The sequence below is a fragment of the Alligator mississippiensis genome, chromosome 2 (assembly GCF_030867095.1).
Source record: "Alligator mississippiensis isolate rAllMis1 chromosome 2, rAllMis1, whole genome shotgun sequence".
NCBI classification, from domain to species: domain Eukaryota; kingdom Metazoa; phylum Chordata; order Crocodylia; family Alligatoridae; genus Alligator; species Alligator mississippiensis.
In genome coordinates this window covers 227,869,629-227,882,400 of record NC_081825.1, presented here as the reverse complement: position 1 = coordinate 227,882,400, position 12,772 = coordinate 227,869,629, and the positions used below count along the sequence as shown (strand labels likewise).

Below are 12,772 nucleotides of genomic sequence, written 5' to 3'. Positions count from 1 at the left end.
ATTGCTCTTCACTCTCTCACTTCAGATGAATGGACTCTCCTTTTACCTACTCAACAAGGTATTTCCTCACCTGACACAGACTAAAAGGTGAAGAGGAGAAAGTTCAAGTCTAAAATCAATAAGCCCCCACTGCATCCTTCTTAAGAATTTATTTCTTAGAAAGACATTCTTGTTTATTTCACTCATGTCTTACCACTGTGAGATTCATCCTCCCACCCCTCAACCACAGAGTGTGGGGAAACTTCTCCACCAACTCTACACACCCCCGTCTGACCTGCAGCCTCCCCGTGCTAACCCAGTCCTGGGCCTCACACAGTTCTGAGGTAGCATCTCAGTCCAGTTCTGCAGTACACACACCCATTCAGTCTTGGTCTGGGTAATTCAAACAGTGCACCTCAATCTGACCTGCAGCACTCAGGGCTATTCCAGGCTACCCCCATGCCCATCCCACACACCAAGTGACTTACCCCCTTTATGAAGCAGGTTTTGTTAAGTACTTCGTAGTCCCAAAGAATGATATCTCCACCTTTGGAGCCCACAGCCACAGTACTGGGGTGCGTTGGATGCCATTCCAGACATGTCACTCTCCTGTCAAAGGGGCTTGCTGTTCGGAAGGGGCGGTATGAGGCGAGAGAACGCAGGAAGGGCAGCTGGAGACACTGTTTCAAAGACAATAAGAGACTGGGGTCTTTAAAGAGCCTGAAATATCAGAACCTATTTAAAAGGCACCAACAGACCTTGTACACACTGCCAATAACACATTCTTCTTAGGGAACTGGCACAGTAAAACTGATCTCCAGTAACGCCAAGGAGAAAATGAGCACTCTGCTTGCTTTCAAACACACCAAAGTTCACAGCTGAGTGGGCAAACCAGCAGACTCACTGTGTGCCCCATCTTGCAGAATAAATGTAAATCAATCTGGTAGCAAAAGGCAGGTCCAGATTCCATTCTTGATCTGTACAGTGTGAATAGTTACCCCCAGGGTAGTGGCCTCCTACAAAGACACTATTTCCATCTTCAGAGTTACATGATCAGTAGGTGGGAGCACAAAACCTGTGGGGAGACAGACCCTTCACAAAACAAAAGTATTCCAACTGCAACTACTCACACAGCTGATGACAAAAGTGGTGAGAAATCACTCTCTAAACACTGTAAAAGGAGCAGAGTCCTTGGACTAGGGAAGAAGCAATGTTTACTAGAATCATGGAAACTGGACAAGATGACCCTTCAGGTCTGTTCCTACCCTATGAATCTATCATCACATTAATATGACATTAATAAGCTTTCCCTATAAGAAGAAAATCCCAGCATCCACACATTCTTCCAGGATTTATTCACTGAGCACCTGAAGTGTTAAGCATTATCTAAAGACCTAAATACATTAAACTTTGGAAAAAGGACCTTGTTCTAAATGACACAGCAGAACAAAAGGATAACAAAAGAGTGGGTGAGAAAAGGCAGAAAGTGACAAATCAGGTAGACACAGATTAAACTATTTTTAATGAAAAATACTTAAAACTACCTAAACATAGAAAATTAAACTGTCTTAGTTGATTCACACCTTGTGGTCATGATAAAGTTAATCCTTAAATAAAGATTGAACAAGGGCAGAATTGGGCCTCCAAAACTGCTTTTAGAAAGGGCATTACTTGCCTCAGAGACACAGGGAACAACATGTAGAAATGGTTGCGAGAGAAGTGGATATTGAGGCTGGCACTGTTAGCAGAGCACCACAGGTAGGAGGTAGGAGATAAGGGACTAGGTCAGATCGGTACAAGGAAAGAGGCATTGTGCAGGGTCTTAAATGCTACAACAAGCAGTTTAATTTTAATGCAAGGAAGCAGAGAATTAGGGAGAAGCAAAAGTGGTAATGAAATGGCAGAATCAACAAACAAGGAAAATTATCTTAGCAGCTTTATTTGGCATGGTCTCTGGGGAAAAGCAGGAATACATCAGACTTTATCAGCAAACCAGTGTAAAAGTTGAGTTACATGACAGGCCTGGAAACCATGAGCCTGGATAGAAGGGGAAGGGGGTCTGATATACCCATATGTTTTAAAGGTTAGGCTTTTATATTTTTTTTTTTTTTAACATAAACTCTGTAGGGAGCTCAGCTATTCAGGGGGATGGGAAGAAGAAACCCTCACCTGTCTGAGTTGTGGCCGGATAGAGCCACCCAGCATGTTCTGGTAGATGTAATGGATGATGCTGTAGTGCTGCTTCAGCTGATGGAAGAGCACCCCCATGTTTCTGATCGTGGAGCCGCCTTTAGCCCAGCCTGCCAGAGCACAAAACAGCAAAACTTACTGATAGTAAGTGCATGTCCACACTGGAGAAATGGGTGCATGGGCTGCTGAACCTAGAATTGAACTCTGGCCATAAGAGAAAGGACATCAAATGATTCCTGTGAGCGTGAGCAGCATCCTGCAGCTTCAGAGCACCATACATCCACAGCTTGACAGCTTATGGGCAATGCTTTCCTCAGCTGTTAGATCCTACGTTCATTGCTCTGATATAGCAAGAACACCTGGACTGGGAAAGTAAGACCTGGAGTGGAGTAATAACACAGAAAGGAGAAAGGAATCTTTGGGATAAGCATCTAAACCCATAGTAGAGGGGAATTCAGGCCTGGGACCAGACTGGGGACAGAAACACATTAGTTGCACCTAGACAGACAAGGTTCTTTGGGTAAATCTGATATCTTTTATTAGACCAACTCAATTTTTAGTTGCACCTAAAAATTCCCATGGAATTTTCCAGGCATGCCCTTGCAATTCCAGCTCATAAATCAGAACATTCTGTCTACTTGTACTGCCTTGCGAGCTTTGGTTTTGATAACAGACCTGCTGGCTCCCCACACATAGAAGCCTGAAAACCTTTCTGTATGGGGAAAATTCTCCTGAGCTGCACCACGTGCTCTTTGCGTTTTGTTCATGTTCTAGGTTTTATCATCAGGGACGTTTACAGGAAAACAGGATCTGTTCAACCTCATGCATCTGACCAAACCACCCCCATAGCTTGGGAATATAACATCCCAGGGAATCCAGATGCCAGATGAGGATGTAGCAGAGCAAATGCATTTATTAAGACCCATAAATTCTGCTTTCATACAAGGATACCTCTTAATAAAAACAAGGAGGTCAGAAACAAAGGGAGCATTATATATAAAATGAAGAAACCTTCTTAATGCAATACTGAAGCCTAGAAATTAAGAAAATTAAATTACACACACTGTGTTCATCACATCTGCTGTTGTTATGGATGAAAAACCATCTCCATTCAAACTCCCCATTTTCAAAGATTTATAACTTCTTGAGGATTTCACCTCTTGGACTGAGGGAGTTTTTGTCCCAGACTTCAGTTCTGTCATTAAGGGTTTTTAATGTGCTCTTTAGACATGTCTGAGTTTAGAGGAAGGACAACTCCTCAAACACTGCCCCCCATAGCAAGAACAATTCTCAACTACCCATTTTAAGCAGAAATGCAGTTAAAACAACTTGAAGCAGGGCCAGGACAGAAGTCTCTGCTTAGCTACAGGGAAACTTTTTACAAAAGTTCTTATGGATTGAAGAACCTCAATATGCTTAGTGGCTGAATCTCATTAGGCTCCATGCCCTTCAAAACACTGTTCGCGTTCTTCCAGCTAAGCCTAACCAGGGATCTCAGGAAGAGACTCAGACAGCTGCAAAGACTCCTTTGGCATTATGTGGTTGCATAACTGCAACCTGGTAGCTATGATGCTAAACCAGCAAGAAAATGCATAGCAATGGCTTGACTCAGCTATCAGCACCGCCACACAGGGGAGGGTGTTTGTAGAACTTAAAATTTAAATCTTCACCACATGAACAGAACATTAATTTAATTGCTTATAATGCTGAAAAAGTTGCATGATTTATTTGGCATGATTATCCAGGGAGACAAGTTACATATAAAATATCACATGTTTAAACTGACGTATTTTAAGCATCTATGTAAAAAAGTGCATGCTCTTCTTCAAAATGGAAAAAAATATCTCCCTAAGGCAATTATTGTATAAATCAGAAATTACTGAATGGATTTTATTCAAACTGTACAAAAATTAAGCCTGGCCTTTCACATTGGGATACAAAAGGGAAAGATTCAGACAAAAAATCTGTTCAAAAAGTTATAAATAACAAGATGATTGGTCAGATTTTCCCACCCCTAAGTCCTTTGGAAACCAAAGTGAAAACTGGACCTGAACCTATTAAAAAAAAATTAAACTATAATAAAACCCCACAAACATACTAAGCAGAACATTTACCTCTAGTTTCCACAGCTTGTATTACTGCATACTCTAGAGGCTTTATTCATACACCAGAGAAACTGGGGCAAATGAAGCATAGGTAAAGCAGAAAAGCACTTGCCAGCACTATTGTATTGCTCAGGGTACCACCCAATAGATATTAAAGGAGCTGTTCTTCTTCAATCATTTCTGAGTTCCTAGAATGGATGTCTTGCAAACATTCTAGAAAAATAAATATCTCTGGAGATCCCATAAGCAAAATATAGCTTAAGAGTGACAGCCCTGAATGTATAGAGACACAGAGTCCTTAATGCAAGTCTACAAAGGTTCCTGGGACTGATCACTGAATATCAACACAAAAGAATTAGCCCTTGTTTCTCTGGACAGGACCTTAAAGAATAGCGGCAGAAAAATGTAGCACCTGGCTAGAACTGGCACCCAGCTCTATGAAACAGCTTACTGTTGGCTGCAGCATGATATCCAGGTGGAAAGGCTGGTGTAAATAGCATGGTGTGTATTACTAACCTGTCAGTTATGAAACAGTGTGAGGAATTAACATGAAAAAAAAACTATTACCAGGATTGCCTGCCTACAAGGAAGCAAAAATTCAGCCATTCAAAAATTTCACAAAGCTAAATCTATGTAAACTTCCTTGAGCCCCATTTTATAGTGATGAGCTGTGACTTTCAAGAAAATGCTATATGTGCAAGCTCACTGCAGTCTCTAAACAGATTACTGGGGGAAAAATATTTATATTATCCACCCCTCATGTAGAAACATAAGCCAATCCCAATGCTCCTGTCTGAACAAGTTGTTGGCTCCTTGATATCTTCCTATGCCAGCTATCTGAAGATTTGGCTGATAGTTTGTTCAAATTAGGCCTTGTGGGCAAAAAAGAAAATGAGAGCCCAAGGGAGATATACCTGTATTCTCTGGGGGTTTCATAGCTTTTCTCACAAACAGTCTCTTTGCTTGTGGCTCATTCTCTAGTTCTCCAGATTCTCGTTTCCTTTTCTCAGCTGACTTTGCCTCTTCCTCTGGCTGATGCTCATGAGCCTTCATGTGCTTCTTTTCCTTCGGCTGGTTGGCAGGGACCATTCTGTCTGAGCAGAAAAAGCAAACAAAGTAAGGAAGCTGTAATTGTCACTGCTTATGGCTAAAAAAGAGAACTGCAGTGTAATGTGCCCTGATTATGAGGCTATGCTTGTGCTACCCTTCATCACTGCAGCGCTGGCTTTTTGCATCCAATGATGTGAGGAGGAAACACGGTTCAATAAACTGCACTTTGTGCCTCTGTGAAAATGTGTGGCTCTTAAAGCACTGGGTTATCTGTTCTAGCAAATCTGTTTTTACAAAATAACCGAGTTTAAAATTTACTAATCCGGACGAAGCACATTTGTGCAACTTTAAAATGCAACACTAGTCTTTGCAGAAGCCCTTGTTACTTCATGATATCTCTGGTCAGGCTCAGCTAGGGAAAAGGCCAAGTGCTTTTGTGGCTTAATTAGAACACGGCCTCATCAAGCACTGTCATTGAAAAATAGCTTCTGAACACATGCAATCAACTCTCCTGGACTCTTAGATCATGCTTCTAGATGCTGTAGTGACACAGCAAATACTGGAAGACTTCATGCTTTTCTGGATCATTTACAAAGAGATGTTGGGACAGAATTAATTTGACCCCACGTTGTAACGCTCTGAACTAGGTTTTCAAAGTGATCCTTTCCGTCCAAAGTGGAGAGCCTCCTACTCAGCCTTCCTCCTTGGTCTAGTATAGGAGCGTACGAAGCAGAAAACGTCAGCAGCAAATCTCAAGTACCCTCCATGGAAACTAGCTGATACTGTAACAGGCTGTTTTATTTTTAATTTGTGAATGAATGTCACCAACAACTCTCTAGCGCCAAATGGCGTTAGGTGGGCAACAAGCAAGCTTCCTCATATAGCATCCCCGAACTGGCTTGGCGCACCCTCTACCTTTCCCAGACAGGGCTTGACGTAGCTCTGGCAGCACCCAGCCTATCCAGCACGCCTGCACAGCCTTGCTGCCGTCTGCCCATCCTCACCCGCAGCTGGGGTGGCCGTCACAGAGGACGTTCCGGCTTTCTGCTACTCTGTCCACTATTGATACGGAACCGGACGCCTTCATGCCCTCTCTTTTTCTCTTCAAGAGAAAAAACAGAGGACATAAAGGCATCTGGTTTTGTACCAACAGAGAACACAGGATAACCAGACTGTCCTCTATGATGGCCACCCCTACCCACAGCCCTGGAGGCTATTCCAGTGCCGGCATCTGAGGGCCAGTCTGGTTGGCACCAAATCAACTCCAGGGAAGGGATGGCCCAGCCCCACCTGCCCATACGCTTCCCAGCGCCAGCGCCTCGAAACCTTTGAGGCCCCCTTGAAAAGTGCCAGCTCTTGGCTTTCACTTGCTTTTTTGGAGGCCGGAAGCATGACAGAGCTGCGGGCCCCAGGGGCGTCTCTGGGCTTATGGGGTGCACGGCGCTGGCGCAGCCTGGAAAGGGACCCCTGGCACCCCGGGGCGCTGCCCGAGGACCGCACGGGAGGCAGTGACGGCGCCCCAGCTACGCCGCATCCACCTGCCCCGGGCCCTGGCGCCCCGGGCGGGGGGCCGCGACCAGCCAGAGCCCCGGCACCACCCTCCCCGCGGCCCTCACCTGGGCTCCCGCGGCCTCCGCTCCCCGCCCGCCCGGCTGCAGCGCGCCCTCCCCGCCTCCCCGCCCGGCCTCGCTCTAGCCGCGGGCCGGGGCTGCCGCGTGAGGCTGCGCAGGAAACAGGCCCCGACGCGCCGGGCTACGCCTCCGCCTGCTGCAGCGCCGCCCTCTGCGAAGGGCCTCCTGGCTCCCCTGCACGGCCCAGGGCCCGTCCTTCCTCGTCACGGAGAAGCCGGGCTGGAAGGGGCCTCCAGGTCGTCTCGTCCAGCCCCCCGTGCCTGAGGCAGGCTCAGCCCTATCCCAACTGTACATCCAAACCTCTACCTAAGACTGTCATGCACGAGCCAGCTCTGCGGCCACTGCTTTGGGCTCACGTGAGCAAGGATTCATTTAAGCAGCCAAGCTGGAAGCCCAGGGGGGGTTACGCCAGCCCTCTCGCCTCAGCAGGGAGCGCAGTGCCCAACATCTGTGTGACTCTTGGCAGGACTGTGAAGATGGACCATGACCAGGCATGGGAAGGCTCTGGCTCTTGCTGAAGACAAGAAGTCGTCCCTTAAAAAGTGAAGTCTTAACTCTGCAGCGTCACTGAGGCAGCTGCGCTGACAAGCACCCCCGTGGCAGCTGTGTTAGGGAGAGAAATCAAAGAGAAAGTAGCAAGGTTTTGTCCCTGCCACAATAATGCTTACCTGGACAGCCCCAAATCTCGACAGGAAAAGGAGGCCAGCAAAGCAGCCTGTTATCAAACATGTTTTCTAAGCTGGTGGTTCTCAACCCTGATAGCCTCAAGGCATCTCTTGGCAAATACCAGTGGCCATTTTTCCCTTGTTTTTTATAACTACAGAAAAATAAGAGAGAGAGAGCTGTTCTGCCATTGAAAAGAACTAACAAAGACCACACCTGGGCAGAATGATTTTAACACTTCGGATTCCTAGTTGAAATCTCTGGGTTTATTTTGTGGATCGTGTTTGCATATCTAACAGTACTAACGTTGTGTGGTGCCCCGTGGCACCCTTGAAAGGATCTAAGGCACCCCAGGATACGTGGCACCCTGACTGAGAATCACTGTCCTAGGCCTATATGTGAAGACCAGTTTGGTCACACACAGAAGTTTACAGAAAGCTTCTGACATATCATTTGATAACAATTTATCAGGTTCTTAAATGTAGGTTTCCTAGACAACCTTGTTTATCGGTTTTATTTTTTGTTTGAGTGATAAACGGGTGCATAGGATATAATTTTGTGATGTCGGTATGGGCTTCAGTTAGTGTTCCCACACAGAGCTATCTGACCCTCACAAGACTACTTTCTAGGGTTGTTTTCAAAAACAGTCTCTGCTTGTAGTCTAAGCCAGTGATTTTCAACCTTTTAAGTAGCAAGTATCCCCTGACTGCTGAAAATTTTAATGAGTACCCCAACACTCAATTTTCCCAGGGATTTTATATTTGCAGACTAACGTGTTGGAAGAAGGGCTGTGTATATAAGGCCATGATATGACAGATGTCTGATCTGGTGTGGGTAGGGTTGCCACCTTTTACACCAGGGGTGCACAACTCAAGTATGTACCTGGGCTAGAGGTGATGTTGGCCAAAGCTAGGAAGGCTGAACCCAGTGCCGCACAAAGCATGGCATGCCAAATTATTATTGGGGAGTTTATTCCAATTTTTTTTATTCCAATTTTTTTGCCATAGTTTTGAGAGCAGGAAGGGGCAAGAGAGAGAGGAAGATGGGGAGAGAAAGAAAGAGAGAGAGAGAGAGAGGAAAAGAAGGTGAGAAAGAGATAGTGTTGGGGTACCTGCATACCCCTTGCCTGTGTCTTGTGTACTGCCAGGGGTATGTGTACCACAAGTTGAGAAACTATGGTCTAAGCCAGGCAGAAGTAGGGAGGGAAGGAGTAAGGTATATTAATTCAGAGTCAACTGCCACACTACTACAAGGGAACCATGTTTATCCAGACCTGTTAAGCCTGTTGATTTGTGAAGTTTGTGTCACCTAAACCTAAACAACAACAACACTAATAATAGATGTCTGGTGAGGTCCAAAAAGGGCTTTATAGTAACCAAGAACTGTACTACATAAATTGAAAAATGTTAGAAACATCCACAAGAAGTTGCAGCTGCATATTAGAGATCAAGGAAAAACATGCATTTAGAATGTAGCTAAAGCAAATTCAAGAAATACAAGATGCAGTCTAGCTCAAATTCAAGTTGCAAGATCACTTCAGAGACCATTAGGATTCTCTGGTCTCTGAACTGATAACTGGTACTTTACAACATGCAGCAATGGAGGATAAAACAGACCTAAGCTATCACTACTTTGCACTGCACCTTGGTGGGTCCTTAACATGCTACTCCTATAACCATTCAGAATAGTCATCCCTACCACCAGCTTATACATACAAATCCTACGATATCTGTGTGTGCAGTTCTCAAAAGATACTATTGCTGCAATGGACACCTATGTATAGATAAAAATATTTTTCTTCCTACTGGAATATAATAATGTTGCATCAGTCACTTACACCCTATATGACAAACATAACATATTGGATATAGCAACTTATTAGGTGGGGAAAAACTATACCCACCCATGGAAAACACTTAGCTCCCACTACATTATTGTATATGTCAGCCTCTGCACATAATTTTCAATCATCTTCTGCAAAAAAAAAACCCAAAACACAGCATCCTTTTCAGTGCTGAATCAATTCATAATCATTCAAACTAGCATCTGTCATCAGGATACAAGACTCATGAAATCCCGAGGACCTGTTAAACTAGATCCCTCAGGAACCTAACGGGGGGAAAAGACTTCTTACTGTATACAGGAAAGGGAAGTGTGTTCAGCAGTATTCACAGTTTCCTAGAGACTACAAAGGAAAGAGGAACCTGTAAAGTTAAATAATAGATAGCAAAAAGTACTGATTATATTACTTCCATCTTAACCTCTACTGTTTTCCTCAGAATTAAAAAAATATAGATTCTTACCTTTCCACTGAAAAGGTAGGGATGAGATGGAAAAATTCCCATTGACTTCAATGGAATATGAAACAGTCCCAAAGTAAAGAACAAACTGTGATCCTGTTGTGCTAACTTTGCAGAAAGTTGTTTCCAGCTAAGATGTGAAACTCCCTTTTCCTATCCTGCTCACCTTCCTGAGGTGTTAACCGGAAAGTGGCCCAGAAGAGATTAGGCACAGTAACCTATGGACTTTCCACCTAACTAGAGTGGAAGTGATTAATTAATCTTTAAACAAACATGAGGGGCTTTTTTTTAAATCAAACACTAACACTGTCCTGATTTTCCCTTTGGAAACTCAACAGGTACCTTGGCAATTACCATTCTTACATAATTTGTTAAGAGCCAACTGTGCTGGATGTTGTGCAAGTCACAGAAAGAAACAGACCTGAAAGATAAAAGCTTTTGAGAAACCCTTATGCAGTCAGAAGACAACAGGAAAGAATAATTTTAATATAATAATGTTATTACTTGTATTACTGGGTCCCAGTGATGGTATAAATTCAAACAAGTCACAGGCCCAGTAGCAATCACAATTTTAGACATGTCTAACACTTCATTCTGCTTGGACAGGGTTAAAGTATCTGGAACATGACTGAAGCCCTTTCTGTACTTTGAGGGTAGCAATATTATAAGGGAGGGTCCTGATTTGGTGGTATATGTAGAGGTAATTGGGCCTTTTGCTTCACAGTGCCTGGATCTTTGCTAATGGAAGGTTTTGCTTTCTTGGACTATATTAGTTTGTACTTATTCTTGTAATTTTAAAGAGTGTAACATCTGAGCAACTTGATTCTCACCAGGACATGGAAGCAATTAAGAATTCCAACAAACCAAAAACATTAGGGAAAAAAACTGCGTAACCCTAGCAAAACTGAACCTCCTCCTATCCCAAGATCTTTCCCATCAAGCTGCCCCTGCCCTGAGAGAAAGAAGGTAACATTATCTACTTATCTCCTTCTTTACCTGGACACTCTGTCCTTTATGAGCCACACCTTCCTCCCAGAGGAAAGGAAAGACACATTAGAGAGAACATAGCATGACATCAGTGACTCAGAGACAGAAACAGGAGACTAAACCTCACACATGGTATGAAACTTTGTCTTGGGCAGTTGCTGGATACACAATATCTGCCTCTGACTGCTGAGATTTTTCCTTTTTCACACTTCGAATTGTTAATTGAACTAATGTATTGAAAGTGACATGAACTATGGTGGAGCATCACATTATGTTACAGAGGTCTACTAGTTTCTTTCCTCTTGCCTTCATTACAATATGAACACACTGATTAGTCTTTCCTCTCACTCATCTGCTTATGTTTTCTGGAGTAAGGCTTCAGATCTCAGAAGGGCATTGGGTGCTTCATCACTTTTGCTCCCCAGGAACTGGAAGCAATTAAAAAACAAATGGTCCCAGAATACACTCTGAATAACCAGGCCCAACAGTCATGGAGTGGATTTGTCAGTGCTACGAGTGATCTTTCCTTCCTGCCTGCCTTCTGTGGGGGTTTCAATCTTCCCTTTCTACTTTGATTGAATAAATGTCATTGTGAGTCCATAACTGATCCTGGTGTTTGATCCTCTAATAATTTAGAAGCAAGTGACAGGAAAATGGCCCAGCATGGACCTTTCACTCCCTTAACTTCATGCTGAATCATGGCCAAACTCTGGTTTAGAAATGGAAACTTTGGTGGGAAGACACAGCGGGCAGGTCTACACTTGTGCTTTAATTAATAGATTCAGAAGGGACCACAAAGGATCATCATGTCTGACCCCCTGCCCCTGGCAGGAAAGAGGACCAAGGTCAGATGACCCCAGCCAGGTGTCTATCAAGCCTCCTCTTGAAGACCTACAAGTTAGGTGATAGTACCACCTCTCTTGGAAGCCCATTCCAGATTCTGGCCACCCTTACTGTAAAAAATGTCTTCCTAATGTCCAACCTGAATCTTCTCTTCACTAGTTTGCATTCATTATTCCTAGTTACTCCTAGGGGTGCTCTGGTAAATTGTGCATCTTCAATTCCCCATTGTCCTCTGTTGATAAACTTATAGGCAGCTACAAGGTTCCTAGTTCCAAGGTTCCCTCAGATGTCTCTTGTGGAGGCTGAAGAGATCCAGATCCCACAACCGCCCCTCATAGGGTCTTTCACGAAGGCCACTAATCATGCGAGGGGCCTTCCTCTGAACCCTCTCCAGATTCTCTGTGTCCCTCTTGAAGTGCGGTGCCCAAAACTGGACACAGTACTCCAACTGTGGCCTGACCAGTACCGCATAGAAGGGGAGCATCACCTCCCTTGATCTGATACATCTGCTAATGCACGACAAGGTGCGATTGGCCTTGTTACACTGCCGACTCATATTCATCTTGGAGTCAACTATGACTCCAAGATCCCTCTCAGCTGCTGAGCTGCTGAGGAAGTCATCCCGCAACCTGTAGGTGTGCTGGGGATTCCTCCTCCCTAGGTAGAGTACCTTGCATTTATCTTAGTTGAACTGCATCCTATTTCATTCTGCCCATTGATCCAACCTGTCTAGGTCAGCCTGCATCTGCTCCCTGCCCTCTGGCGTGTTAACTTTGCCCCATAACTTGGTATCATCTGCAAACTTCAAGATGTGCATTAGCCTATTTTAATGCACATTAAAGCATCACTACAAAAACTGTGCTCTTTAGTTCATGTGCATCAAAATAGGCTAATGCACCTTTTCCTAGTACCTCACCATGGAGGTATACTAGATTTAAGGTGCTTTAATGCATGTGTGTTTTAATGCACGTGTAAACACATCCGATGAAAACTGGGTGAGCTTAGCTCAGGTTGCCAGACATAC

At 44.2% G+C, this 12,772-nt stretch overlaps 1 protein-coding gene across 6 annotated transcripts in view; it reads right to left on the bottom strand.

The window, feature by feature from the left end:
• Window positions 1-12,772, bottom strand: part of DDB2 (damage specific DNA binding protein 2) — a 29,384-nt gene that overhangs the window by 14,615 nt on the left and 1,997 nt on the right. Inside the window, exons 1-4 of one of the 6 annotated variants that reach the window (XM_019476775.2) lie at window positions 9,922-10,074; window positions 5,189-5,368; window positions 2,149-2,279; window positions 468-659 (exon numbers count right to left, since the gene is read on the bottom strand). In XM_019476775.2, coding sequence (XP_019332320.1) covers window positions 468-659; window positions 2,149-2,279; window positions 5,189-5,363 — 498 coding nt within the window. In that variant the 5' untranslated portion in view covers window positions 5,364-5,368; window positions 9,922-10,074. Of the gene's footprint in view, window positions 1-467; window positions 660-2,148; window positions 2,280-5,188; window positions 5,369-6,940; window positions 7,046-7,261; window positions 7,336-7,623; window positions 7,830-9,921; window positions 10,075-12,772 lie in introns of those variants that run through there. The other 5 variants (XM_059722830.1, XM_059722828.1, XM_019476773.2 and 2 more) reach the window with 5 other exon arrangements.